The 27,762-nt window shown below is 61.2% G+C and overlaps 1 protein-coding gene across 4 annotated transcripts in view; it reads left to right on the plus strand.

The window, feature by feature from the left end:
• Window positions 1–287: 287 nt before the first annotated feature.
• Window positions 288–27,762, plus strand: part of CELSR2 (cadherin EGF LAG seven-pass G-type receptor 2) — a 30,719-nt gene continuing 3,244 nt past the window's right edge. For 3 of the 4 annotated variants that reach the window (XM_064733256.1, XM_064733257.1, XM_064733259.1), the window contains exons 1-30: window positions 288–4,186; window positions 6,312–6,959; window positions 7,526–7,748; window positions 8,308–8,423; window positions 8,830–8,918; window positions 9,569–9,726; window positions 10,142–10,305; window positions 11,221–11,346; window positions 11,787–11,953; window positions 12,584–12,769; window positions 12,881–12,994; window positions 14,261–14,435; window positions 15,099–15,240; window positions 15,666–15,786; window positions 15,954–16,137; window positions 16,902–17,003; window positions 17,749–17,843; window positions 17,921–18,130; window positions 18,766–18,949; window positions 19,933–20,076; window positions 20,623–20,860; window positions 21,261–21,446; window positions 22,559–22,685; window positions 23,674–23,874; window positions 24,385–24,559; window positions 25,560–25,672; window positions 25,744–25,820; window positions 26,526–26,652; window positions 27,140–27,256; window positions 27,340–27,470. In XM_064733256.1, the coding sequence (XP_064589326.1) occupies window positions 376–4,186; window positions 6,312–6,959; window positions 7,526–7,748; window positions 8,308–8,423; window positions 8,830–8,918; window positions 9,569–9,726; window positions 10,142–10,305; window positions 11,221–11,346; window positions 11,787–11,953; window positions 12,584–12,769; window positions 12,881–12,994; window positions 14,261–14,435; window positions 15,099–15,240; window positions 15,666–15,786; window positions 15,954–16,137; window positions 16,902–17,003; window positions 17,749–17,843; window positions 17,921–18,130; window positions 18,766–18,949; window positions 19,933–20,076; window positions 20,623–20,860; window positions 21,261–21,446; window positions 22,559–22,685; window positions 23,674–23,874; window positions 24,385–24,559; window positions 25,560–25,672; window positions 25,744–25,820; window positions 26,526–26,652; window positions 27,140–27,256; window positions 27,340–27,470 (8,651 nt within the window). In that variant the 5' untranslated portion in view covers window positions 288–375. The remainder of the gene's footprint in view (window positions 4,187–6,311; window positions 6,960–7,525; window positions 7,749–8,307; window positions 8,424–8,829; window positions 8,919–9,568; window positions 9,727–10,141; window positions 10,306–11,220; window positions 11,347–11,786; window positions 11,954–12,583; window positions 12,770–12,880; window positions 12,995–14,260; window positions 14,436–15,098; window positions 15,241–15,665; window positions 15,787–15,953; window positions 16,138–16,901; window positions 17,004–17,748; window positions 17,844–17,920; window positions 18,131–18,765; window positions 18,950–19,932; window positions 20,077–20,622; window positions 20,861–21,260; window positions 21,447–22,558; window positions 22,686–23,673; window positions 23,875–24,384; window positions 24,560–25,559; window positions 25,673–25,743; window positions 25,821–26,525; window positions 26,653–27,139; window positions 27,257–27,339; window positions 27,471–27,762) is intronic. The other variant, XM_064733258.1, reaches the window with a different exon arrangement.

The following is a 27,762-nucleotide window of genomic DNA, read 5'->3' on the forward strand; positions in this document are numbered from 1 at the left end:
TGCCTGTGTGCCCTGCGTGTGCGACGTGCGTGTTCCCCGCGCGTGCAACACGCATGCCTGCAATGCACAGGTGAGTGCAAGGCCCTCTACATCTGTGTATGTACGTGTGTGCGCGCAGGGCGCACGTGTGCACCTCACACGAGCGTGCACAACCTGCGCGCAGTGCGCGCTCGCTCCCCCCGCGCTGCCGCTGCCGGTGCGGGCGCCGCCGGCGAGTGCCGGGGGCGGCGGCGGCGGCTCCTTTAAGAGCGGCCGGGCCGGTGAATCGGCGGCTCCGCCCCTGCGGGCGCGCGCGGGCGAGGGCGGGGCGCAGGCGGCGGAGCGGGTCGCTGCGGGCACCGGCACCGGCACCGGGGGCACCGGGGGGCAGCGGCCATGGGCCCTCCGCCCACCCGCCGGGCCGCGCTCCGGCTGCTGCCGCTGTTGCTGCTGCTGCCGCTCCTCTCACCGGCACCCGCCACCGGCATCGGCTCCGGCGTCGGCACCGGCACAAGCACCCGTCTGTCCAGCACGCTACCGGCGCCACTCCAGCTCCGCGGCGGCACCGGGGACAGCGGCGGCGCATGGCCCCCGCCGAGCACCGGGGACAGCGGCGACAGCGCTGGGCCCGCACCGGCTGCGGGCGGCAGCGATGGGACTGCAGCAGGCACCGGCTCCAGCGGCCGTGCGTGGACCCCGCCGAGCACCGGGGACAGCGGCGACAGCGCTGGGCCCGCACCGGACGCGAGCGGCAGCTATGGGACTGCACCAGGCACCGGCTCTTCCAGTGGGGACCGCGGCGGTGGCATTAGGGGGGCCCCAGGTATCGGTGGTTCCAGGATTACCGGGGACGCTGGAGGCACCGTGAATGCTGGAGACACCTGGAAGCCTGGAGGCACTGGGGGCGTTGGAAGCACCAGGGACGCTGGAGGCACCCGGGAGAGTGGAGGCACCGGGGTTACTGGAGGAACTGGAGGCACTGGAAGCACCCATGTCCTCAGGGGCACCAGGAGTGCTGGGAATACTGGACACACTGGGGACACCAGCATCTCCATGGAGGACTCTGGGAGCACTGGGAACATGCTGAGCACTGGGGGTGTTTGGGGCACTGGGAGCGCTCCAGTCCCCAGGGGCATCAGGAATTCTGTACTCACTGGGGAGACTGGGAGGTTCTCCAGAGGTGCTGGCAAGACTAGGAAAGTCCCCAGAGATACTGGGAACACCAGAGATACTGAACATAATGGGGAGATTGGGAAGGTCCCTAGCAACGTCAGGAACACTGTGGACACTGGATATGCTGGGAACACCAATATCCCCAGGGAGACCAATGGCACTGGGGATGCGATAGACCCTAGGGATGTTGTGGAGTTCCAGACCGCAGCAGTCCCCAGGCCTCCCATACCTCACCACCGTCCCTGCCGCAGCCCCAACACAGCACCGCAGTTCCAGCCCTCCAGCTACCAGGCCACAGTGGAGGAGAACCGGCCAGCAGGCACTCCAGTGACACAGGTGACAGCACAGGACCCTGATGAGGGGGAGGCAGGCCGGCTGCAGTACTCTATGGCTGCACTCTTCGACAGCCGCTCCGATGACCTCTTCACTGTAGACCCTGTCACTGGTGTCATCAGCACCGCTGCACCGCTGGACCGCGAGAGCAAGAGCACTCATGTGTTCCGTGTGACAGCAGTGGACCACGGGATACCCCGGCGCAGTGCCATGGCCACACTGACAGTGACAGTGAGCGACACCAACGACCATGACCCCGCCTTCGAGCAACCAGAATACCGGGAGAGTGTGCGAGAGAATCTGGAGGTGGGCTATGAGGTACTGACAGTGCGGGCCACCGATGGCGACGCTGGTCCCAATGCCAACGTCCTCTACCGCCTCCTCAATGCCGGTGATGCCAATGAGGTCTTTGAGATCGATTCCCGTTCAGGCGTCATCCGCACCCGTGGCCTTGTGGACCGGGAAGTAGTGGATGCCTTTGAGCTGTTGGTGGAGGCCACAGACCAGGGCCAGGATCCAGGTCCCCGGAGTGCCACAGCCACTGTCCGCATCGCTGTGGAGGACGACAATGACAATGCGCCACAGTTCAGTGAGCGACGTTATGTGGCACAGGTCCCTGAGGATGTGGTGCCCAATGTGGCGATTTTGCAGGTGATGGCCACTGACCGTGACAAAGGCAGCAATGCACTGGTGCACTACAGCATTGTCAGCGGCAACACCCGTGGGCACTTCTACATCGATGCGCAGACAGGCACGCTGGATGTCGTTACCCCTCTGGACTACGAGGTCACCAAGGAGTTCACCCTGAGGATCCGGGCGCAGGACGGTGGCCGCCCACCTCTCTCCAACATCAGCGGTTTAGTTACCATCCAGGTGTTGGATGTCAATGACAATGCACCCATCTTTGTCAGCACGCCCTTCCAGGCCACCGTGCTGGAGAATGTCCCCATTGGCTACTCCGTCATCCATGTACAAGCCATTGATGCCGATTCAGGTGACAACAGCCGGTTAGTTTACACCCTGCTGGAGACTGGCACCAGCTTCCCCTTTACCATCAACAACAGCACCGGGTGGATTGTGGTGGCCTCTGAGCTGGACCGGGAGGTAGTCGACTTCTACAGTTTCGGGGTGGAGGCGCAGGACCATGGCACCCCCCCAATGGCCTCCACAGCCAGCGTCAGTGTCACCATCCTGGATGTCAATGACAACAGCCCTGAGTTCACGCAGCGGGAGTACAGCGCCCGCCTGAATGAGGATGCTGCAGTGGGCACCAGTGTCCTGACTGTCTCTGCTGTTGACCGTGACGCTTACAGTGTCATCACATACCAGATCTCCAGCGGCAACACCCGCAACCGGTTCTCCATCACTAGTCAGAGCGGTGGTGGGCTCATCTCCCTTGCCCTGCCCCTGGACTACAAGCTGGAGCGGCAGTACCTGCTCACCATTGCTGCCTCTGATGGCACCCGCCAGGACACTGCCCAGGTGGTTGTCAACGTCACTGATGCCAACACCCACCGCCCCGTCTTCCAGAGCTCCCACTACACCATCAACATCAATGAGGATCGGCCAGTGGGCACAACAGTGGTGGTCATCAGTGCCACAGACGAGGACACGGGGGAGAATGCCCGCATCACCTACCTGATGGAGGACAGCATTCCCCAGTTCAGTATTGCTGCTGATACTGGTGCTGTCACCACCCAGATGGAGCTGGACTATGAGGACCAGGTGTCCTACACCTTGGCCATCACAGCGCGGGACAATGGTATTCCGCAGAAATCTGACACAACTTACCTGGAGATCCTGGTGAGTGATGTCAATGACAACGCACCCCAGTTCCTCCGTCATTCCTACCAGGGATCCATCTACGAGGATGTCCCCACTTTCACCAGCGTCCTCCAGGTCTCTGCAACTGACCGTGACTCTGGGCTCAATGGCAGGGTCTTCTACACCTTCCAAGGGGGTGATGATGGTGATGGTGACTTCATCATTGAGTCCACCTCAGGCATTGTCCGCACCTTGCGCCGTCTGGACCGGGAGAATGTGCCACTGTATTTGCTGCAGGCATTTGCCGTGGATAAGGGGGTCCCAGCCCGGCGGACGCCAGTAGAGATCCAGGTGACAGTGTTGGATGTCAATGACAACCCGCCCGTGTTCGAGCAGGATGAGTTTGACATCTTTGTGGAGGAGAACAGCCCCATTGGGCTGGTGGTAGCCCGGATCACCGCCACTGACCCCGACGAGGGCACCAATGCCCAGATCATGTACCAGATCGTGGAGGGCAACATCCCCGAGGTCTTCCAACTGGATATCTTCTCTGGAGAGCTCACCGCCCTGGCTGATCTGGACTATGAAACCAAGGCTGAATACATCATGGTGGTCCAGGCAACCTCGGCGCCACTAGTGAGTCGGGCCACCATCCATGTGCGCTTGCGTGACACCAACGACAACAGCCCCCAGCTCAAGAACTTTGAGATCCTCTTCAACAACTACATCACCAACCGCTCTGGCAGTTTCCCTGGGGGCGTCATTGGCCGCATCCCTGCCTATGACCCTGACGTCTCTGACCACCTCACTTATGCTTTCGAGCAGGGCAATGACCTCAGCCTCGTGCTGCTGGACCCACACAGTGGGGACCTGCGCCTCAGCCCGGCCCTGGACAACAACCGCCCACTTGAGGCCGTCATGAGGGTGTCTGTCTCTGGTAAGACCCCCACCCAGAGAGGCACCTTGCAGGGGGAGTGAAGTTTGTGGGTATATCAACCTCTATTTCTGCATGGAGGCGAGGTGTTATGGGGTCTCACTACCCTGTTTTGGCTGTCCCCACCTTCCAGATCAGAAGGGATGATGTGTTGTGGAGTTCCATGACTCCACTGAGGTGTTTTGGAGTTCTGCCACCCCGTCCTGGTTGCCTCCACCTTCCAAATATATCGGAAGGGGGAATAATGGGATGCTATGCCCCCCTCACACCCCAGACATCCAAGCTGGAGGCTGTTGGGGTCCCTAGCACCCCCTTTGCTTTCCCTACCCCTTTGGGCTGTCGTGCTGTCCAGAGGTGGTCCTGGCACTTCTCTATCTGTCACTGAGCAGGGTGGGCCAGGACCCAGTGCACGTATTGGGAGAGCAGAGGCTGGTGTAAGCCAGCAGGGTCCTGGTACCCTTGGGGGCTTATTATGAGGGCGTGATGGGTGAATCTGGGAAGGCTCAGGGTGCAGTGCAATATTGGGGGAGTCCTGGCACTGCCAAATTTGTGTTTCCAGGAGACTCCACTTGAATGAATTCAGTGCAGGAGACACAAGGCCTGGTGTGTGTATTCGGGGGAGCAACCTGGCCTCCACTGAGATCTCCCCAAACCCAGTGTGGGGGGGGGATCATCACAAGATAAGGGGGATTGTGCCATCAATTGTCATCACCATTTGGGTGGTGGGGTGTCCAGGAGGTGTTTCTGGGGGATGGGAGTCACCCCAAGGTGGATGATCACCTCCTTGGTCACTCCCAGGTCAGGGGAAAACTGGGTCACAGGCCATGCCTGATGTCCATTGTCCCCATCACCCCACAGCTTCCCCTGGCAGGGGTCCCTGCTCTGGCCACACAAAGCAGGGGGCCCAGGGCACAAAGGGTGGGGGCAGGGAGTCCCCCTTGTACCCCCGCCAGCGCAGGGACAGGCGGGAGGGAAACAAAAGGTGCAGCCATAGCTGGGCCCTCGCCGCCGCAGCCATGGTAACCTTCCCCCCCCCCGCACCAGCCACTGGCTACCAGTCACAGGCCACGGGCCACTGGGCAGCCCTGGCCCCTGCCACCCCCTGCAGCACTTCCTTCTGCCGGCTTGGCCCCCCACCTGTCCCCATGTTCCCTTCATCCATCTGTCTGCCTGCTCCCCATCTGTCCTGCATCCCACTGCCATCAGCCAGGGGGAGGACAAAGGAGAGGAGAAAGGTGGGTGCCCCAGTGCTTAGCAGAGATTTTGCTGCCCCAGCCCCACAACCAACACCAACCCCACAATCAGCACCAGCCCCTTAACCAGCACCATCCCCATACCAGCCCCAGCCTCAGAAACAGCTCTAACCCCAGAAACCAGCACCAACCCCATAACCAGTGCTGACTCCATAACCAGCCTCAGCCTCATAGACAGAACCAGCCCCATAACCAGTCCCAACCCCATAACCTACCACCAACCCCATTTAGATGCCCCACCCCACAGTGTCCAGGCAGGATGGGCACCCCATGACCCACACTGTCGCCATTCCATGGTCGCCAAGTGGAATGGGCATCCACCACCAGCACCAGCCCCATAACCAGCGCTGTCCCCATTCAGTAGTGGCCAGGTGGGACAGGAGCCTTGTAACCAGTTCCAGCCCCATTGCCAACACCATCCCCATCCTGCTGTCCCTACCCTACGTAGGTGGCATGGGCACTCCAAAAACAGTACCAGCCCCATAACCAGCACCAACCCTATAACCATCACTTTCCATACCTTGGTGGCTGAGTAGGAAAGGTCCCCCATAGCCTGCACTGTCCCCACCTGACTGTATCAATTCCATGCTGGTCAAGCAGGATGGGCACCTCATAGCCATTATTGTCCACATTCCACAGTGGCTACATGGGCCAGGTGTTTCATGGCCAGTGCTGTGCCCATTCTATGGTGGCCAAGCGGGTCAAGCCCCCATAGCACCATCTCCGTCCAACAGCAGCTGATTTGGTTGGTTGCCCCATATCTAGCACGATTCCTAGTGTTGTCCATTGTCCAGAGCACATGTCTCGCACCATCCTTTCCCAGAGTTGTCCATTGCTGTCACTAACTCCCTCCTGTGTCCCCCCTTTGTCTCCAGATGGCGTTTACAGTGCAACAGCGCAGTGCACGCTGCGGGTGACGGTGATCACAGATGAGATGCTCAGCAACAGCATCACCCTGCGTTTGGCCGACATGTCCCAGGAGCGTTTCTTGTCCCCCCTACTCAGCCGCTTCCTGGAGGGAGTGGCCGCTGTCCTGGGCACCCCCCGCCACCGCGTCGTCCTCTTCAACATCCAGGCGGACACAGACGTGGGGTCGGCGCGGATCCTCAATGTCAGCCTCTCGGCGCTGCTGCCGGCGGCGGTGCCGGGCGCATCGCGGTTCTTCTCGTCGGAGGAGCTGCAGGAGCGGCTGTACCTGAACCGATCGCTCCTGGCAGCTACCACGGCCCAGCGAGTCCTGCCCTTTGATGACAACGTGTGTCTGCGCGAGCCCTGCGAGAACTACATGCGCTGCGTGTCTGTCCTGCAGTTCGACAGCTCCGCGCCCTTCCTCGCCTCCGACACCATCCTTTTTCGGCCCATCCACCCCGTCACGGGCCTGCGCTGCCGCTGCCCGCCTGGCTTCACCGGCGACTACTGCGAGACCGAGATCGACCTCTGCTACTCCAGCCCCTGCGGCAACAACGGGCGGTGCCGGAGCCGTGAGAGTGGATACACTTGCGAGTGCCACGAAGACTTCACTGGTTAGAGTCACTGGGCAGCCCTTCCTCGTGGTGTCCATCCTCATATTTCCTCATCCGACTCCTCTTCATCCCTCCCTCCCTCCTTCCCTCCCTCTGCCGGTAGACTGGTGGCACTGGGGCCATACCCCCTGCGCCCACCCTGGAGCTCCAGCCACCACGGGATCCCTGGTGGGGGGTGCCAGCCAGGTGGCCTTAGGGCATGTGAGATGAGGGGGTGTCTTTGGGTTTCCATGGTAATGGGAGCTGGTTGCCGTGGTAATAGAGCTGGGGATAAAGATACTGGGGGGCAGGGAGGGAGAGGGGATCTCCACCCTCCTACTTAGGGTGCTTGGTGTCACATTGGGGAGCCCTGTGAGTGCCTGGGGGGAGAACTCGGGGGTTACTGGGGGGTGGCGAGGAGAGAGGACCCCCGCTCCCCATTTTTGGGATGCTGGTGCCATTGGGGTATCACCCAGGGGAGCCCTGCAACCTGAGCACCTGAGGGGGACCACTCTGGGTTTAATAGGGAGGTGTGGGGGGAAGATGGGACTCCTTACCCCAGTTTTGGGGTTCTGGATGTCACACAGGGGAGCACTGTGAGCTGAGTGCCCGAGGGGGCCGCTGCACCCCAGGGGTCTGCCGGAATGGGGGCACCTGCCTGAACCTGCTGGTGGGGGGATTCCGGTGTCAGTGCCCCCCCGGGCACTATGAGAAGCCCTTCTGCACCATGAGCACCCGCAGCTTCCCCCCGCACTCCTTCCTCACCTTTCGTGGTCTCCGCCAGCGCTTCCACTTCACCCTGGGCCTCACGTGAGCCTGGGGGAATCTGGGGAGGTGGAGGGTGATGTGTGCCCCTATGGGTGTCACATGGAGTGTGGGGTAGATGGTGATGTTTGTCCTGTTGGCATGAGATGAGGTGATGGGGTGTGAGGTGATGGGTGTCTTGTGGACACTGCACGGGTGCCCTCATTGGCATAATTTTGGATGTGGGATGGTGGGTGTCACAAGGACATCAGATGGGGTGGGGATACCTCATTGGCATCATGTGGGATGGGTGGTGATCAGTACCCCATGTGCATCATATGGGCTGTGGGGTGATTGTGTGTGGGGTGATGGGCACCCTGAGGGCACAGGGTAGGAGCGAAGGGTGTGTGGGTGACCCCTTGGCGTGGAGGGCAGTGGGGTGGGGGACACCTTGTGAGGGCAGGGGCTGATGCATATGAGCATCTCACAGCGGGTACAAGGTCATGGAGTAGGGCATGAGGGGTGTCCCTTTGGGCACGGCAGGGTCAGGGGGTGTTGGGGAGTGCCAGGGAGGCACGTGGGATTGCAGGGTATTGGGGCCTGGCACTGCCCTTGTGTCCCCCAGGTTTGCCACGCAGGAGCGGGATGGGCTCTTGCTGTATAATGGGCGCTTCAACGAGCGGCATGACTTCGTGGCACTGGAGATTGTGGACGAGCAGCTGCAGCTCACCTTCTCAGCAGGTACGTGCTGCCCCTGCCACGCCCTGGCCCTGTACCCTGACACCCTTGTGGGCCCTGTATCCTTCACTGGATCCCTCACTTCATCCCAGAGATCTCATCTTGGCACTGCCTGGCACTGCATCCTGGGCATCATATTCCTGGCACTGCATCTCTCATTGCATTCCTCACTGCATTCCTCACTGCATCCCTGGCCTGCCATTCTTGGTGCTGCCCAACACTGCATCTCCAGCATCCCATGCCTGACACTGCCTCCCTGGCACTACATCCTGGACATTCCCTTGCTAGCTGCAACCCCTGCATCATGTCCCCAACACTGCATCCCTGGCACTGCATCCTGGACATGCCATTCCTGGCACCACCACCCCTCTTTGCCTCTGGCTGTGTTTCCCTGACACTGTGCCCACAGGTGAGACCACCACCACGGTGTCACCCTTCGTGCCAGGAGGAGTCAGCGATGGGCAGTGGCACCGGGTGCAGCTGCACTACTACAACAAGGTGGGGGAATGGGGGTCTTGGGGGGCGCAGTGTGGGGGGAGTGTTTGGGGCAGACAGAGGAAAGGAAGATGGAGGGGAAGGGTGGGGGAATGCAGAGATGGGGTGGGTCAGGTAGAGGATTTGCAGCACCTAAAGGACCCCTAAGGGATGTGCCCACCCATGGGGGTCCCCAGGGGTGGAGATGGGAGACGGAGGAAGAGAAAGGAGTGGAGGGCAAGAGGGTGTTGGAGGGATGAGAATAGAGAGGAAATTTGGGAAACTCCAAGGGACTGTCAAGAGATGCCCCCATCCATGAAGATCCCAAGGACCCTCATCCACTTCCTCACCCATTGGTCCCCTGGGGAATCCCACGTCCTTTCCTCACCTGTAGGGACCCCTGAGGAATTGGAATGGGGGGATGGAGGAAGGGGAAGAGGAGGTCAAAGGGATGGAGGCTTGGGGGGATGAAGGGGACCATTGAGGGGTTTAAGGGGGGCTGAAGGGATGGAGGGGAGTGTTGGGGGATCTGAAGGGTGGGGGGCTTGTGGGCTGGAGGGACATAGGAGCGCAGTAAGGGTTGAGGGGTCAGAGGGCAGTGGGAGGATGAGGAGCAGGACAGAGGCTGCAGGATGGGGGTCCTGGGCCCCCCTGCCTAATATGGGGCCCCCCAGCCGGTTGTGGGGCGCTCGGGGGTCCCACAGGGCCCCTCAGAGCAGAAAGTGGCTGTTGTGACTGTGGACGACTGCGACACAGCCATGGCCCTGCGCTTCGGGCCCCGCCTCGGCAACTACTCCTGTGCTGCCCAGGGCACCCAGACTGGCAGCAAGAAGTGAGAGGGGCATGGGGATCCCATGGGTGGGGTCCCTTGGGGTACCCATAGAGGGGTCCCTTGTAGGTGAACGGTCCCTAAGTGTGTGGTACCTTTGAAGTCTTCACTGGTGAAAGGCCCCTTGGGGGTTACAGATCCCTATGGATGGGGGAGTCACTGGAGGTCCCCATGGGTTTGGGGGTTGTCTTGGGGTCCCCATGGCACTGGGGGGAAGTGGGGATTCCCTTGGGAGTCTTTGGGTGGTCCCTCAGGTTCCCATAGGTTTTGGGGTGAGTGAGTGTTCTTTGGGGTCCCCTTGTGACTCCCATGGGATGAGGGGTGGCTGGGTGTCCCTTGACGTTCCAACAGGGTCCCCATGGGTTGTGGGGTCCCTCGATGGTTTCTTGAGTCCCTGAGGTGATGGTGTGCTCTGCAGGTCGCTGGACCTGACGGGGCCACTGCTGCTGGGGGGGGTCCCAACACTGCCCGAGAGTTTCCCAATCCGCAGCCGGCACTTTGTGGGGTGCATGCGGCACCTCCACATTGACCAGCGCCCCGTGGACATGGCAGCCTTCATTGCCAACAACGGCACCCTGCCCGGTGGGCTCCGGGATCGGAACACTGGCGAATGGCTGGGAGGGGCTGTGCTGCTTCCAGCAGGGCCAGATGGAGTGGGGGGTTAAGGGGTAGCTGAGAAGTGTGGCTGTGTCCCCTGAATGATGGGAGGGGGTTCCAGGGCTGGAGGGATGGATGAGGGCCCAGGGGTGTGGGGGATGCTGTGCTCCCTGGGTGTGGAATGGGAGTTTAGGGAGTGCAGGTGTGGGTTGAGGGGTACCAGGACCATGGTGCTGTGGGGAGGAACACCAGGACCTGGGTGTGGGGAGGAGGTACCAGAGCAATGGGGCTGGATGGGGGGTCCAAGGGACACAGGGCAGAGCTGTGGGGAGGGGGTGAGGGGATGTCAGCCCCACGGGGCTGAAGAGAGGTCCAGGGAATGGGCTGGGGCTCCCCAGGGGGTGGGATGGGAAGTCAGGGGGTGCAGGTTTGAGTTCAGGGTTGCCAGGGCCACAGGGTGCGGGGTATAGAGTAGGAGTTGTTGGGGCTTGAGGGTTGGCTGGGGGCCCAGGTCTGGGCAGTGCTTGGGCATCTCTGTGTCCCGTGGGTGTGGGGAGGGGGTGCCAGGCTCATGGGGCTGGATGGGGGTCCAGGGACACAGTGGTAGAGCATTCTGTGTCTCCTGGTTTTGGGGTGGGGGGTGAGTGGCTGCCAAGGCCATCAAGCTGGAGTGGGTGGCACAGACAAGGCTGTGTCCCCTGGGGGTGGGGTGAGGAGGTGCCAGGACTGGGGAGCTGGATGGGGCTGTATCCCCTTAGGGGTTGGGGATGTGGGGTGGGGGCTCAGGGGGTACTAGGACCATGGGGTTGGATGAGGGTTCAAGGATGTGGGGATGTCTGTGCCCCATGGGACTGGGGGTTCCAAGTCAAGTGTGAATGTGACCCCCGTGCCCCCTCACAGGTTGTCCTCCCAAGAAGACCCTGTGTGACACCAACACATGCCACAACGGTGGCACCTGCGTGCATGAATGGGGGGGGTTCAGCTGCCGCTGCCCACTGGGCTTTGGGGGAAAAACCTGCCAGGAGGGTACTGGGGGGCCTGGGGGGACATTGTGGTGGGGTTTTGTGGCATCCATAGGCATGTTTTTGGGCCATGGGGGGCATGGGGAGGGTCTCTGGGTAGGTGTGAGGGGTGTGGGAAGGGGGTGAGGAGCATCCCTGCTTGTTTTGGGTTCATCAGGGGGTATGGGGGATCTGTGGGTGGGTGCAGGAGATCTGTGGGAGGGTGTGTTGGCATCTGGGGGATGTGCATGGGGTCCCCAGGTGGGTGCTGGGGATCTGAGATTGGGTATGTGAGAGGCCACATGGGGTTGTGGGGGGTCCTGGGTGGGGTGCGGGGGTCTATGGGTGGGTGTGGGTGGCCTGTGAGGGGGGTGCACGGCCGTGTCATGGCATGGGCGTCCCTGGGGTGGGCTTGTGGGGGGTCATGGAGTTGCCTGCCCCCTGTCCCACGTGCATGCCCCGCAGAAATGGTGGGCCCGCAGCGGTTCATGGGCAGCAGCCGCGTGGCGTGGACCGGGCTGGCGCTGCCCCTCTCCCTGCCCTGGCCAGTCCGCATCATGTTCCGCACCCGGCACCCCCGCGGGGTTCTGCTGCGGGCGGGGGCCGGAGCACGCCTGAGCCTCATCCTGCAGGTGGGCACGGGGGAGGCATGGGGAGGGCACGGGGAGGCGAATAGGGGAGTTTTCCTGAGGAAGGGGCCGGGGAGGAGAGGTGGTTGCCATGGGGTGTTATTGATTTGAGTGGGGATCATTGCCACAGGAGGAATTGGTTTTGGTATCATTGGCATGGGGGAGGTCATAGCTATGGAGGGAGGTCGTTGCCCTGGCAGGGTATTGACTTGAGCAGGAGTATAGGGGGGTTGGCACTGGGGCAGTGCCAGGGGTTATTGCTCTGAGGATGGGGGTGTTATTGGGAGTTGTTGGCACAGGGTTTATTACCCTGGGGGGATCATTGCCCTGGGGGGGTCATTGGAATAGGAGGTATTGCTGGGGGGTTATATATGGCCACGGGGAGGTAGTGGCATGGGGAGTTGGAATAGGGGAGTTACCCTGTGCCAGGGGAGCATTGCCCTGGGGGGGTGGGTCTGTTGGCATTGGCGGTATTGCTGGGGGTGGGGGGGAACAGTGCAAGGGGGTGCCACTCCTTGAGGGGGCATTACCTGAGGGGTTGTCTAACTGTCCCAGGGGAAATTGTATTTCCCGGTGGGCAATGCCTGGTGCCCATCAGGTTTTTGGGGTCCTTGACATGTCTACCCCTCACAGCTGAGCGAGGGACAGGTGGAGGCTGGTGCCTGGCAAGGAGGGGCCCGTTTGGCCAGCCTGCGTCTGCCCCAGGCCAAAGTCAATGACGGTGCCTGGCACCACGTGGAGCTGGAGCTGCGGGGGGGCCCTGGCCACAACCCCTCTGCCACCCACCTCCTTCTCACCCTTGACTATGGCCGCCACCAGGTATGGGGAGACTGAGGCACAGGGGGGCATCCACTCTGATGATCCCTGCGTTCCACCGTGGCACCCCCCGTGGCACCCCAAGGCACCCACGGGGGTCCCTGTGCCCCCCAGGCGGTGGGCAATGTCCCTGGAGAGCTGCAGGGATTGCGGCTGCGCACGCTGAGCCTCGGGGGGCTGCCAGGGGACAGCGGCACCGTGGAGGAGGGGTTCCAGGGGTGTCTGCAGGTATGGAGGTGCGGGCACCGAGGCTGTGGGGAGCATGGGGTGGAGGGTGTAGGGGAAGGGGGGGTGGGCTTGGGGATGTGGAAGAGGGGATAAGGACATGGTCACAATGGGAAGGCGGCACAGGGATATGAACACAGGGACACAGCATAGGGCTTGGGGGAATGGGCAGAGGGATGTGGGCATAGATAGGTGATGTGGAACAGAGTGAGGACAGGGCACAATGAAGCAGGGCCTTACCTTGGGGATGGGGACAAGGGTATGGTGAAGAGGGGCACAGGGACATGGGTACAGTGCTTGGGCACCTGGCACCGGCTTGGGGACATGGGATTTGGGAACATGACACAGAGAAGCGGTGCATGGCAGGATAATGGGGGGCACAGGGATGTGCACAAGGACAGGGGGACATGGGCAGGATGGAGAAGGGCACAGGGATGTGGGTACAGGGAGATGACACAGGACAAGGAGACATCAACTGTGTGGGCAGGACATTGGGGATGCACTGCATAGTGACATGGGCCTGGGCAGGATGGGGACATGGCTGTGGGGACTCGGGTGTGACTGGGGAGGTCATGGGTTGTACAGGGGGTACCGGCTGGTGTTGGGGCCACTGAAGCACCCAGAGGTGACGTGACTGGAGAGGGGGGCTGGAATGACATAGTGGGTCCTGGTGTGGGGTTCAGGGTGTCACGTGTTGTGGGGACAGACTGAACAGGGTGACACAAAAGGTCCTGGATGGTAGCGAGGGACATCGAGAGTGGGCATGGCACTGGGGCGGGGGGGTCATGGTGGCTGGGGCATCACTGGGGTCACTGTCAGGTGACCCCACACAAGGAAGTTGGGTCGGGGTGAAGGGGTGTCCCAGGTCACTGAGAGGTCACTGCAGGTAACACGAGGGTGTCACCAGGTGGTGCTGAGGTACGTGACAGGCGATGTGATGCAGGGGCTTCAGGGTGGCACAGTGGATCCAGTGTCATGATGGGGGAAACTGAGGAGAGGGTGACACTGCAGGGTGGTCCAGGTTGTCCTGGGGTGTCCTGTGTTGTGGCACGGGACGCTGAGGTAGGGATGGCAGTGGGGCAGGGGATTTTAGGGTGACACAGTGGGTCCTGTGTGGTGGTGAGGTCACACTGATGGTGACACTGTGTAGGGAATTCTCGTGGTGTCTCTGGGGAATGGTGAGGGAAACTGAGGCATGGAGTGGAGTGTGTTGGGGGGTCCAGGGTGGCTCAGGGGTCTTAGTGAGGACATTGATGAGTGACCCTGCAGGGCCTGCGTGTTGGGGACCCTTTGGTGACTGCGGATGCCCTGAGCCTGGCGCAGGCGGCGCAGGTGAATGTGGAGGGGGGCTGTGCCCTGCCTGATCCCTGCGACTCGGGGCCCTGCCCCGCCCACAGCTACTGCAGTGACGATTGGGACAGTTTCTCATGCCGCTGCCACCCCGGTGAGCAGGGATCCCCCAGACCCCTGAAACCCCTTCAACACACCCCAGACTTCCCCCAATGGCCCTGGAACTAACACCCATGTAACAACCCCCTCTGCCACCCCAGTGAATGGGGACACCCTGAGACCTCTGAGACTCCCCCAGCAGCCTCCCAACACTCCCTGACACTCTCCTGGCACAGACTGACACCACCACATGCTGACATCCCTGTGACACTCCTCATTTCTACACCTTTGAATGGAGACATCCTGACATCCCCTGACACCCCGTGGGACACTGACACCACTGAGACACCCCTGTGACACCTTCTACTGCTGCCCTGGTGACCAGAGACCCCCTGGAACCTCTGACAAGTCCCAACACCCCCTGAGACACTGCCACTCCTCTGACACCCCCCACTGCCACCTGCATGAGTGGAAACCCCCAGCACCTCCTGACAGCCCTGAGACACTGCTATCCCCAGCACTGCCACCCTGTGACATATTGCCCCAACAACCCCACCCTTTCTGGGCACCACCCCTCCACCCCTGTCCCCAAGGCACTGCCACCTTCCCTTGTCACTTCCTCTCCTTATCACTGTCACCCCTGGGCACTGCCCCTCACCCCCATCCCTGTCCCCTGTCAGTGTCTCCCGTTGTTGTCTCCAATCTGTCCTGTGCCCAGGGTACTTTGGTGACAGCTGTGTCAGTGCCTGTGCCCTGGACCCCTGCGAGCCTCCGGGCACCTGTACTCGCCATCCAGGCACGGCCCCCGGCTATGCCTGTCACTGTCCCCCGGGCACCTTTGGGGCCTTCTGCCAGCACCGGTTGGTGACACTGTGGGGCACACGCATGTTCTGGGGGGGTGTGGGGCGCCCGGGGGAGTGGGGCCACAGCAAGGGACATCGGGGCAGCGCGTGGGGTGAGAGGAGGGTGGGCATATGGGGCAGGGTGGGTGTGACACCCCCTACTGCAAAGGGCATAGTGCATGTGCGAGAGCTGTGGTGGGTGTGCAAAAGGCAGGGGGAGCATGGAAAGGGCACAATGGCTGTGTGAGAGCTGTGGTGAGTATGCAGGGGCCACTGTGGATGAAAAGTGGTACTGTGGGTGTAGAAGTGGCACAGTAGGAGTGCAAGGGGCACTGTGGGGGTACAGGTGGCACTGTGAGGGTACGAGTGGCCATGTGAGTTTGCAAGTGGCATTATGGGACTACTCTGGCATGGTGCTCGAGTGCCAGCTCCATTGTCCCCAGGGAGGCCCAGCCATGCCCACGGGGGTGGTGGGGACACCCCACGTGCGGCCCCTGCAGCTGTGACATCACCCATGGCTTTGACCCAGACTGCAACAAGACCACGGGCGAGTGTCGCTGCAAGGTGGGACCTGCCAGCCCTTGTGACCTCCCCTGCCAACGCCTGCCATCCTCCTGTTACCTCTCTGTTTCTCCCTGCCACCCCACCGTCACCCTGTCACCTCCCTGTCACCTCCTGTCAGCCCCCTGTCACCCCATACCCGTGCCTGCAGTGACCCTGTGTCCCCCCAGGACAACCACTACCGCCCACCAGGAGGGGACACATGCCACCCCTGTGAGTGTTACCCCACTGGGTCACTGTCGCGCCGCTGCGATGCCAACACTGGACAGTGCCCCTGCAAAGCTGGTGTCATCGGCCGTCACTGTGACCGCTGTGACAATCCCTTTGCTGAGGTGACAGCCAGTGGCTGCGAAGGTAGGAGACTGTCAGCTTGTGTCACCCTGTGTCACCCTGAGTGCCCACTGTCACCCTGCTGTAACCCTCCATTACTCTCTGTGACCTTGTGTCACCTTGTGTCATCCTGTGTCACTGAGTGCCAATGACCAGGTATTACTGTCTCTCTGCTGTCACCCTATTGACCCCATTGTCACCTTATGTCATCCCACTGTTACTCTCTGTCACACTGGTGTCACCCTGCTGTCATCCTGTGTCACCCTACACCACCCTATGCCATCCTGATGTTCACCTATTCTGCCACAGCTGTCATCCTGGGTGCCAGCGAGTGCCATTGTCACCCTGTATCGCCCTGTGTCACCCTACTCTGCCCTGTTGCAACCCTGTGTCACCCTGTGTTACTCCAAGTGCCAGTGACTGGGTACTACTGTCACCCTTCTGTCACCCTGTGCTACCCTGCATCACTGCCTCGTTGCTTTGTGTCACCTGCTGTCACCCTGGCTGCTGGCAACTGAGTTCCACCAACACCTTGGTTGTTGGTGTAATCCCGTTGACACCTTGTGTCGCCCCACTGTCACCCTGTGTCACACTGCTGTCACATTGCTATCACCCTGTGCCACAATGTCACCCTACTTTTACCCTGTTATTCTTTTGTCATCCTGCTCTGTCACCATGCTGTTAGCCTGTGCCAGGCTGTGTTATGCTGGGTTCCAGTGACCAGGTGCCACTGCTGCCCTGCTGTCACCCTGTGTCCCCCATTTTGATGCCCTGTTGTGTCTTTGCAGTGAACTATGACAGCTGTCCCCGGGCCATCGAGGCCAGCATCTGGTGGCCCCGCACTCGGTTTGGGCTGCCAGCTGCAGCCCCGTGCCCCAAGGGCTCTGTCGGTACGTGGGGCCATGGGGACAGGACGGGGGTGGCACTGGGCACACTGACAGAAAGGGGCTAGGGGTGATATGATGGTGACATCACTGGGATGGGGCTTAGAGGGGTGGCATTGCTTGGATGGTACAGGGAGGTGACACTGTGATTGCACTGCTGAGACATGGTGGGGAGAGAGGACACCATGGAGTCACTTCAGGGTGGTGATATGCTGGTGGCACTGCTATGGGATGTTGACACCAGTGGTACAAGGCTGGGGTGTGTCATGGTGGCAGCACCAGTTGGATGGAGCTGGGGTGGGGTGGTGCCATGAGGCATCACTGGGACAGGGCAGGGGGGTGATACTGTAGTGGTGTTACTAGGTTGGTACCGGGAGGTGACACTGGGGTGGCACTGCTAGGATGGGTTAGGGGTGGTGACACCTTGGTGGTACTACCAAGTTGGAGTAGGGGTGACCTAAGTGTGAACTTGCTGAGATGAGGCTGTGGTGTCACTGCAAAGAGTGTGACACTGGTGGCATCAGGACTGGTGACTGTCATGATGGTGTCACTGTGGGGTGGCACAGGAGTGTGGCACTGTGGTGGCACAGCTGGAACAGGGCATGGCACCACTGGGACAAGGCTGGGGGCACCACTCTGGCATCACTGCAGGGTGGAGTAGGAGTGTGACACTGGCACAGCACTGCTAGCGTGCTGTGAGGTGAGGCTGCCCCATTGTCCCCATGGTGCACTCAGTGTCCCCATCCCACAGGCACAGCACTGCGCCACTGTGACGAGCACAAGGGCTGGCTGCCCCCCAACCTCTTCAACTGCAGCGCGCTGGCTTTTGCTGCCCTTCGCCCCTGGGTGAGCCAGGGAACACCAGCAGCAGCCATGTGACAGTGCCACTGGGGCTCCCCTGACTCTGTGTGTGTCCCCCCAAGGCGGAGCAGCTGGTGGGCAACGAGTCCCGGTGGGATGCAGGGCAGTCCCGGCGTGTGGCGCTGGCACTGCGCGAAGCGACGCACGAGGCCCGCGGGTACTTCGGCAGTGACGTGCACCTGGCATACCGCCTGGCAGGGGCCCTGCTGCGCCACGAGAGCCGCCAGCGCGGCTTCCGCCTTGCTGCCACCCAGGACGTGCACTTCACTGAGGTGGGCCTGAGATCACAGGGATGGGGACGTGCCTGGAGGGAGAATGGGCAAAGTGGAAAAGAGGTTGGGATGATAAGCGCTCCCATGGTGGGGGATGAGGGTGCATGAGCCCAGACACCAGGGTGATGGGCAGCCTGTTGGGGAGGGATATTTGGGCAGGAGAGCAGAGACCTGGGTCACAGGCATTGCGGAGGGAGATTGAGGGAGAAGGAAGAGAGGTTGGAATTACGGGGACCCCTTTGGGGAGGGCCGTATTTGGGCAGAAGGTCAAACATTTGGGTGATGAGCATCTGCAGGGGGAGGGGGGAAGTCTTGGTGCAGGAATCTGGGTGCCAGGGTGAATAGCACCCATTTCGGGAGGGTATTGATGAGGGATCCCATGCACCAGGGTGATGGGCATCCACCTAGAGAGGAATGTTGGTGTAGGTTTGATATCAGGGTGGTGGGCAGTCCTGAGCAGCGCGTGTTGGTGTGGCTCAGGGTGCAGCCTCAGCTTTGTGGGGTTCAGCACCCCCATTTCCCACTGCCAGTGCCAGGGTGCCCCCGCCATAGAGTCCTGCAGGGGAGGTTAGGGACCCCCTGCCCAGACCATAAAGTGCCAGCTCTCAGTGCCACTGCCTCTGCCTTGCCCCCAGAACCTGCTGCGGGTGGGCAGTGCGCTGCTGGACATGGGGAACAAGCGTCACTGGGAGCTGATCCAGCAGACGGAGGGTGGCACAGCCCAGCTACTGCAGCATTTTGAGGAGTATGCACGAGCCCTGGCACGGAATATGCCCCAGACTTACCTCAGCCCCTTCACCATTGTCACCCCTAACATCGGTCAGTGGGGACATGTGTGGCCAGAGGGCTGTGGTGGGGGGTATCTGCCTGGAAACATAGGCATGCTGGGAACGTGTGTCTGCCTGGGGACACACATGTGCCCTTGGTGTGGTGCTGGGCATATGGGCATGGATATGCCTGGGGGATGTATGTGCTGGGGACAATGTGTGTGCTTGGGGACGTGTGTGTGCTCAGGGAATGTGTGTGTATTGGGGACATGGGTGTGTGTCTGGGAACACAAACATGTATATACCTCGAGTATGTGTGCACAAGGACATGTGAGCTGGGAGCATGCATGCATGTCTGATGGGTACCTGGGAACGTGCTGAGGACACAGACATTTGTGTGGCTGGGGAGCGTGTCCTGGGCAACATGGGTATGCCTAGAGGCATGTGTGTGTCCCTGGGTACATGGGCTGTGGTCTGTGTGCCCTGGGGTCAGTGGGTGCTGAGTATAGAGGGTGCTGTGTTCTGTCTGTTCCAGGGTTGGTGGGTACTGGGTTCAGTGGGTGCTGGGGTCCATGTGCCCAGGGACATGGGAGGGTTGGTGGCTGCTAGTGTCTGTGGGTGTATGGATTCATTGCTCCAGGGCCGTTGGATGCCAGGGTCAGTGGATGCTGGGCTCAGTGGGTTCTGGAGTCTGTGTGCCATAGGATTGGTGGGTGGTGAGATCTATGGTTGTGGGGTCTGTGTGCCCCAGGGTCAGTGGGTGCTTGCGTTGGTTTGTGCTGGGCTTGGTGTGCCCTGGGATTAGTGAATGCAGAGGATAGTGTGTCCTGGTGTCAATGGGTGCCAAGGTCTGTGTTCCCGATGGTTGGTGGGTATCAGGATTGGTGGGTGCTGGTATTGGTGTGTACTGGGCCTGGTGCGCCCTGGGATCAGTGAATGCTGGGGTCGGTGTGCGCTGGGGTCGGTGGGTGCCGGGGTCTGTGTGCCTCAGGGTTGGTGGGGCCATGCTGGGCCGTGGGTGACGTGGTGCCACAGTGGTGTCAGTGGTGCGGCTGGACAAGAGCAGCTTTGCGGGTGCCCGCCTGCCACGGTATGAGGCGCTGCGGGGGGAGAAACTCCCAGATCTGGAGACGACCGTCATCCTGCCTGACAACATCTTCCGGCCCCCCAAGGACAGGCGTGAGTCTGGCGCATAGGGGGGACAGGGGGCAAGGTTGGGGACCCATTTGCATCCATGGGGCTGGCAGAGCTCGGGGGACCCCCCCATTTGGCCATGGGGACATGGCACAGCTGGGGACCCTGGCTGGGGGCTGGCAGGGATTGGGGAACCCCAGATACCCATGGGCTGGCAGGGTTAGGAATCCCAGTGCCACCGTGGGAAGTGCAGTGTGGCCACAGGGCTGGCAGGTTTGGGACCCCAGGATGGTACTGGCATGGCTAGGGACCCTGGTAAGGATGCAAAGACCAGGGACCCCAGGATGGCATCAGAGATCCTGGTGTGGCCATGGCGGGGGGCAGGGTTAGGAACACAAATGTGTCTCATTGTGGTCATAGAGCTGACAGGGTTGGGGACCCTGGTGTGGACATGGGGACCCCTGGAGCTGGAAGTGTTGGGGGAACCTTGTTGTGGTCATGGCATTGGCAGAGCTGGGGACTCCAGGGTGGCCATAGGGACCCCAATGAGGTCTCAGAGCATCATGCTGCCCCCTGTCCATGGCCCCCCAGGCCCCTCAACCGGGCATGGGCAGGCACCACAGGGCACAGGTGGGCAGGAGGAGGAGGAGGAAGATGAAGCAGGCGAAGAGGAGAAAGTGGAAGAGGAGGAGGCAGGGATGACTGTGGTGACCCGGCACAAGCACCACCCATCCCTGGGTGAGGGCCAGGCCATCGTCAGCGTCATCATCTACCGTACCCTGGCCGGTCTCCTGCCCCAGCACTTCGACGCCGACAAGCGCAGCCTCCGGTGCCACTGGGGATGGGGGCCGGGGGGGCTGGGGGTGGCACATGGGGCGTCAGGGCAAAACCAAGCATCTAGGGGGCAAGGGAGATGGAGCCAGGGGTTCCTGAGGGTTCCCAAGGGAGGAATGGTAAAGGGGACACATGGGGTACCCAAGGCTGGGAAGCACAGAGAGTGCCTGAGGATGGGGGGCAGAGGGTTGGGGAGGTGGCTCAAGGGATGCCCCAAGGATGGTGCACATAGGGTGCCCAAAAAAGAGGGCGCAGGGGAGAAAGGAGTGCCCAAAAAAGAGGACAGGGTAGAAAGAGGTGCCCTCACAGTGTCTGTGTGGTGCCAGTATACTCTGTGGTACCAAGGTGGGTTTTGGGGCACCCTGAGTGTGCTCCCTGACACCAGTGTCCCCCAGGGTGCCCAAGCGCCCCGTCATCAACACACCGGTGGTGAGCATCAGCGTGCACACGGGGGGTGCAGATGGCGTGGGGGGCATGGGGACCCCCCAGGTGCTGGCCAAGCCCATCACCCTCCAGTTCCGGCTGTTGGAGACCCAGGAGCGCTCCAAGCCCATCTGCGTCTTCTGGAACCACTCTCTGTGGTGAGAGCAGGACAGGGGACACCCCAGGGTGACAGGAACACCCTGGGGCCACTGAGACATCCCAGCAGAGAGGGACATGGGACTGGGGATGGGAACACCCTGGGGAAGATGGGTACACTCCAGAGGGACAAGGGATCTCCCCAGGGAGACAGGAGATCTGGGTGTAACAACACCCAGGAGAACAGGGAATATCCCAAGGAACACCCTCGAGGGGTGGGGACATCTTGGGGAGTCAGGGACAGCATGGAGGGACACAGACGTGCTGAGATAACAGCGGACATGGCACACACCAGGGGAACAGGAAACACTGTGGGGGGAGAGGGGCCATGGAAATGGGGACACCCCAGTGAGGTGGGGACACCTCAGAGGGGACAGCAGATGTGAAATGGGGACACCCTAAGGAGATGGGGACACTCTGCGGGTACAGGGAGCATGAGGAAGGGGACATCCCATGGAGACAGGGGATGTACTAACAGGGATAAGGACACCTTGAGGCGACAGAGGACATGGGAATAGGGGACAGGGAGTATGGAGACAGGGCAGGATGGATGCCCCAATAACCCTGTGGGTCATGGGTGAGTAACATGGGAACAGGACGTGAGGGGGCAGCTCTAACCCTGGTGGGTGTCAGATAGGATGGGGGTATGTTCCCAAATGGAGGGGTGTTCCCGGGTGAGTGTCCCTGGTGGGTGAGTGTCCCCAGGTGGTAGCGGTTGTCTCTGCTGGGTGGATGGATATCCCGGTGGGTGGGGGTATGTTGTCTGTGGATGTACCTGGTGGGTGTGAGTCCCTGTGGGAGGGTGACGCCAGCAGGTGTCCCCAGCACATGTGTCCCTGGTGGATTTAAAGGGGTGGAGCTACACAGTGTGGGTGGGGTTTTGAGGGGCACAGTTGAAGTGCTGTGAATGCTGGGGGGTGTCCAAGTGTGTGACGCCTTGGATGGATGTCCTGGGTCGGGTGCGTGTCCCTCGGTGGGGGTGGATGTTCCCGGTGGGTGTCCCTCGTGGGTGTCCCCAGTGGGTGAGTGGGTGTCGCGGTGTGTGTGTAAGTGTTTGTCCCGGTGGGTGTCCTGGCGGGTTTCGCGGCTCACGTCACTTTCTGGTGCTGCGCAGGGCGGGCAGTGTAGGCGGCTGGTCCGCACGAGGCTGCGAAGTCGCCTTCCGCAACCAGAGCCACGTCAGCTGCCAGTGCCACCATCTGACCAGCTTTGCCGTCCTCATGGACATCTCCCGCCGAGAGGTGGGGGCATAGGGGGACACGGAGGGGTGCATGGGGGCACAGGGTGACAGATGTGACGCGTGGGACGTGGAGGGACACAGTGACCCTGGGGGCAAGGAATGACTCAGGGTGAGGCCCTGGTGGGCACATGGGGGTGGATGGAGACACATGCAGAAATGGGCACAGGGTGTCAGGTGGTGCCACGCACAGGGCCGGCGCTTTATGGACAAGGGCGGGGATTTTGATAAAAGGGGAGGGACAGGGATAGGAGGGGCAGGGTCAGGGTGGAGGTGGGAGTGCTCATGGAGGCGGAACTGAGGGAAGTGTGGGGTTTAAGTGGGATCGCGCTAAATCCAAGGGGTACGGCTAAATCCAGTGGGTGGGGCTCCCTTGAGGCAGAACTAAGTGGGATGGGCCAAGCTGTGTCAGATCTGGCAGACGTGCCCCAGGTGCGGGTCCAGTCAGCGTGTGCAGCTGAGCAGGGTGGGCCGGTCGGTCTCCAAGGGGCAGAGCTGATGTGGGTGGGGTTACAAGAGGTGTGGTTGAGTGATGCAGGCGTGTTTTCAGGGACTGTGGCTGAGTAATGTGGGCAGGGTTTCCTGGGGCGGGGTTGAAAACTGTGGGTGGGACATAAAGAGGTGCGGTCAGTGTTGTGGGCGCGGCTTCAGGGGGCAGGGTCCGGTGCAGGTGGGGTTGAAAGGGGCAGAGCTGAGAGATGTGGGTGGAGTTTTGAGGGCTAGGGCTTAGTGGTACGGGAAAGGTTTAAAAGGGTGGAGCTACAAGATGTGGGTGGGGTTTTGAGGGGCATGGTTGAAGCGCTGTGATAGGGGTTTCAAAGGGTGGGGTTACCAGGGGCGGGGCTGAATTATGTGGGCAGGGCTTCCTATTGGGCTATGCATTTTGGGCAGGACTTCCCAGGCCCAGGGGCTGATTGCTTTGTGTGACGGGGATGTCTGGGGGTGCGTGCCACTGAGCACATGCCTGACATATACCGATCCTGGTGCTGCAGAACGGGGAGGTGCTGCCGCTGGCAGCACTCACCTACGGCTCCCTGGGCGTGGGGCTGGCGGGGCTGGCGCTGGTGGTCCTGGCCCTGGGGACCCTGAGGCGGCTGCGTTCCAACCGCCACAGCATCCGCCGGCATGGCACAGCTGCACTGTTCCTTGCACAGCTTGTCTTCCTGCTTGGCATCAACCAGGCCGATGTCCCGGTGTGTGGGAAAAGGGGGCTGGGAAAGGAGGGAAGGAGTGGAGATCACTGGGAAGAGCTGGTTGGGTCAGGGGATCTGCTGCCTTTGAATTGTTTGGGTTGGTGGGGCTGAAATGTGTGGGGCTAAGGGGTGGGCACGGCCATGGTGGGCTGGGCCTAAGGGGTGGCGGCTTAAAGACATGAGGACTATAATGGGTGGGGTCTGTCAAAGGGGTAGTGATCTCAAGGGGGGGAGTCTGTATAAAGGGGTGGAGCTTGCAAAGCAATGGGTCTGATAAACGGGGTGAGGCTCTCTAAGGGATACATCTTATCTCAAAGGGCTTGGCTGTCAAGGGGGTGGGACCCATCAAAGAGGTGGGGCACTCAAGGGGGGAGGCCCATAAAAGGAATGGGACCTTCTAGAGGAGTGTGACCTCAACAGAGGAATGACGTCTCAAAGGGGGAGCTCGGGGGGTTGTGCATATGGTTGGATGGGTGGGGCTGTGGGCTGGCACTGATGGGGCGGGTGCAGCTGGCGTGCACGGTGGTGGCCATCCTGCTGCAGTTCCTGTACATGAGTGCGGTAGGCTGGGCGCTGCTGGAGGCGCTGCACCTCTACCGGCGCTGTAGTGAACCCCGTCATGTCGACCGTGGTCCCATGCGCTTCTACCATGTACTGGGCTGGGGACTGCCTGCCTTCATCACCGGTGAGCCCTGCTGTGAAACCCTGCTCTCATTCTCGCGCCATGCCCTGGACCACCAGCTGCCCACCTCCACCTGAGTCAACAGCTTTTGGTGGCTACACACCCCCTTCTAGGCTGTGGCCTGCCGCCTGAATCTCACTCCCGCAATCAATTTGATGCATGGTGGGGTCCTATTTCCATGTGTAACCCTACACCCAGAATATAGGCCCACCCCCAAATCCATCTTTACCGGTATAGCCACACCCCTGGATATAACCCTGCCTCCAGCAGGATAGTCATGCCCAGTCCAAAACAGCCCCACTCCAAAAGTTTAGCTCCACCCTTAACCACCATAGCCCCACCCTGATACATAGGCAGAGTCATAGCTATGCCCTTGACTATCAGACCCAGTCCCCAAGATCTTAGACAGGCCCCAGGGTCCATAATCCTACCCTCATCCATCATAGCTCTGCCTCCAAATTTCAGACACACGCCTGGGGTCATAGCCCCCTCCCAAAGAGTATAACCCTGGCGAACATTTTATCCTCACCACAAGAGTTTAGCCCCACCCTCATCCATCATATCTCCACCCCAAGAGCATCTTTCCCAACATCTTCAATATGCTCCCAGGGCCATAGCCTTTCTCCATCAATCCTAGTCAGATACTCCCCCAGGATCTTAGCCCTGCCCTCATCAGCATAAACCCCCTCCAGAGACTAGATCTGTACTAACTTCTTAGACAAGCCCCCTGTGCCATATCCCTGCTCTCACCAGCACTGCCCCATGTCCAAGAGCTTAGGCAAACCTCATTTGCATAGCGCTGTCTCTACCCAGCATAGCCACAGCCCCAAGAGCAGCACCTTCTCACCAGCCCTGTACCACCCATGAGCCATTCCCTGCCACTCCACGAGTCCCATCCTGCCATAGCTTCACATTCTTTAGCCCTGCTCCTCCCACCTTAGCCCTGTTTCCTCTTATAGCCCCATCCACTGAATTGGCCCCACTCCTGATCTCTCCTTTGCAGGGCTGGCGGTGGGGCTGGACCCTGAGGGCTATGGGAACCCCGACTTCTGCTGGCTGGCCCTGCACGACAGCCTGGTGTGGAGCCTGGCTGGGCCCTGCGCTGCCGCCCTTGCCGTGCGTACAGGGCTGGGGGCTGGGGAGGGCATGGGATCCCCTATCACCCTGCTCACTCCCTGCACCCCCAGGTCGGCATCTTCTTCCTGGTGCTGGCAGCCAGGGCCACCTGTGCCACCCCTCAGGGCTTCCAGAAAAAGGGCTCAGCGTGAGTCACCCAGGCAGGGTCACCTGCAGGGGGCAGGGGACACAGCGGGGATGGGGTTGCCTAAGGGGGGCATGGGAGGTTGGGGCACCCACAGAGGCTGCAGTGCACTGGGGTTAGGGGGCACGCATAGGGAGCTGGCCTTTTGGGGAACCTGCAGAGGGCAGGGAGGCACAGGATGGACTGCGGCGTCCATGGGGGGCAGGAGGGCACTGGGCTGCCTATGGGGCAGGGGTAGGAGGGGACAGTGGCGTCTGGGTCATCCATGGGCGCAGGGCAGCTGTGGGGAGGCAAAGGGGCAGGGGGGTACGGGGGGATAGAGCCAATGGGGAGCATGGGGGCACGGGAGGTTGGGACACCTGTGGAGGGCAGGGAGGCATCAAGGGCAGAGTCCCCTGTGGGGGACTGAGGGGGTCAGGGGAGATTGGGGCATCTAGGGGGGCAAGGGGGTTACAGAGCACCCATAGGGAGGCAGAAGGGCACTGGGGCAAGGGGCACAGGGGGCTGGGGTTAGGCTGGGCCCACAGGGAACAGGGGAGCTCAGGGGGCTGGAGGACCCATTGATGGCAGAGTGGGTCAGGGGGAAGTTGGGGCATCTGGAGGGGGAGAGGGCTATGAGGGGCTGGGGCAACCCTGGGGGCCAGAAGTGCAGAGGGGTGTGACATGTGATGTCACTGTGGTAACACTGGGTGCCATTGGGGTGCTCAGGTCTGGGGTGCGCACAGCTGCAGTCCTACTGGCCATGCCCAGCCTGGCCTGGCTTCTGGCCCTGCTCTCAGTCAACAGTGACACGTTGCTCTGTCACTACCTGTTCGCCGCCTCCAACTGCCTCCAGGTCAGTGGGAACCACCTGAGACTCCACTCGTGGAACCTCCAGAGCCACCACCCCTGGGACCCCCAAAGACTCCAGAACCCCAAAGCCTCTGCCCCTGGGATCCCCAGTGACCATGACCTCTGGGACTCCCAGAGATCCCAGAGCCCCCTGAACCTCACACCCTTGGCACCTCCAGAGTCCCACCTATTTGTAGGGCACCCAGTGGGCACAGAGAGGTCCTTTGCCATATCCAGGGCACTAATGGGAGGTATCCAGTGTATATGGGAGCACCTCAACCACTCTATGGTGCCCATGGAGGGCACTCAGTGCATATGGGGGTCCCTCATTCCGTTTGAGATATCCGTGGAGGGCACGCTCATTCTCTTTGAGGTGCAAATGGGATGCACCCAGTCTGGATGGTGACCCCTTGACTGGTCCAGGGTGCTGCTGGTATCCTCCCAGGCTGTACCCACCCTTCCTTGTCCCCCCCTGCCTCCTTTCTGCCCAGGGCCCCCTCATCTTCCTGTCCTGTGTGGTGCTGAGCAAGGAGGTGCGAAGGAGCCTCCGCCTGAGCTGTGCCCGCTGGCACCACCCACCGCTGGCCACCAAGGCCACCCTCACTCCCGTGAGTGCTGGGCCACATGGGGGGGTGCCAGGAAGAGAAGGGCAGCCTGTGCCATGGCCATGACATCCTTGTGCCCTTGGCAGGCCTGTGGCAGGGACAGCACATACGTGGCAGGGCGACTGTACCCGCCCCCAGGTGGTGGGTCCTCGGGGTCCCTGCACAGCACTGCACGCTCGGGCAAGAGCCACCACAGCTACATCCCCTTTGTGCGGCGGTACTGGGCACAGCTGGGACCAGGGCATGGGTTTTCATGGGGTCCTGGGCTGGTGTGGCACTGGGATGACAAGATGGAATGGTGATGGGATGGTGGGGTAGCAGGGTGCTGGGGTGGTTGGTTGGTGAGTTGGTGGGGTGGCAATATGGCGTTGCATGGCATGGGAATACTGGGATGGCAGGATGGTGGGTGGGGTGACATGGTTGTGGGGGTGTTGGGATTGGTGGATGGTGGGGTGGCGTGCTTGTAGGGGTGTTGTGATGGCTGGGTGGTGGGGCAGTGGCATGGATGC

The sequence above is a fragment of the Zonotrichia leucophrys genome, chromosome 26, assembly GCF_028769735.1.
Source record: "Zonotrichia leucophrys gambelii isolate GWCS_2022_RI chromosome 26, RI_Zleu_2.0, whole genome shotgun sequence".
NCBI lineage: Eukaryota > Metazoa > Chordata > Aves > Passeriformes > Passerellidae > Zonotrichia > Zonotrichia leucophrys.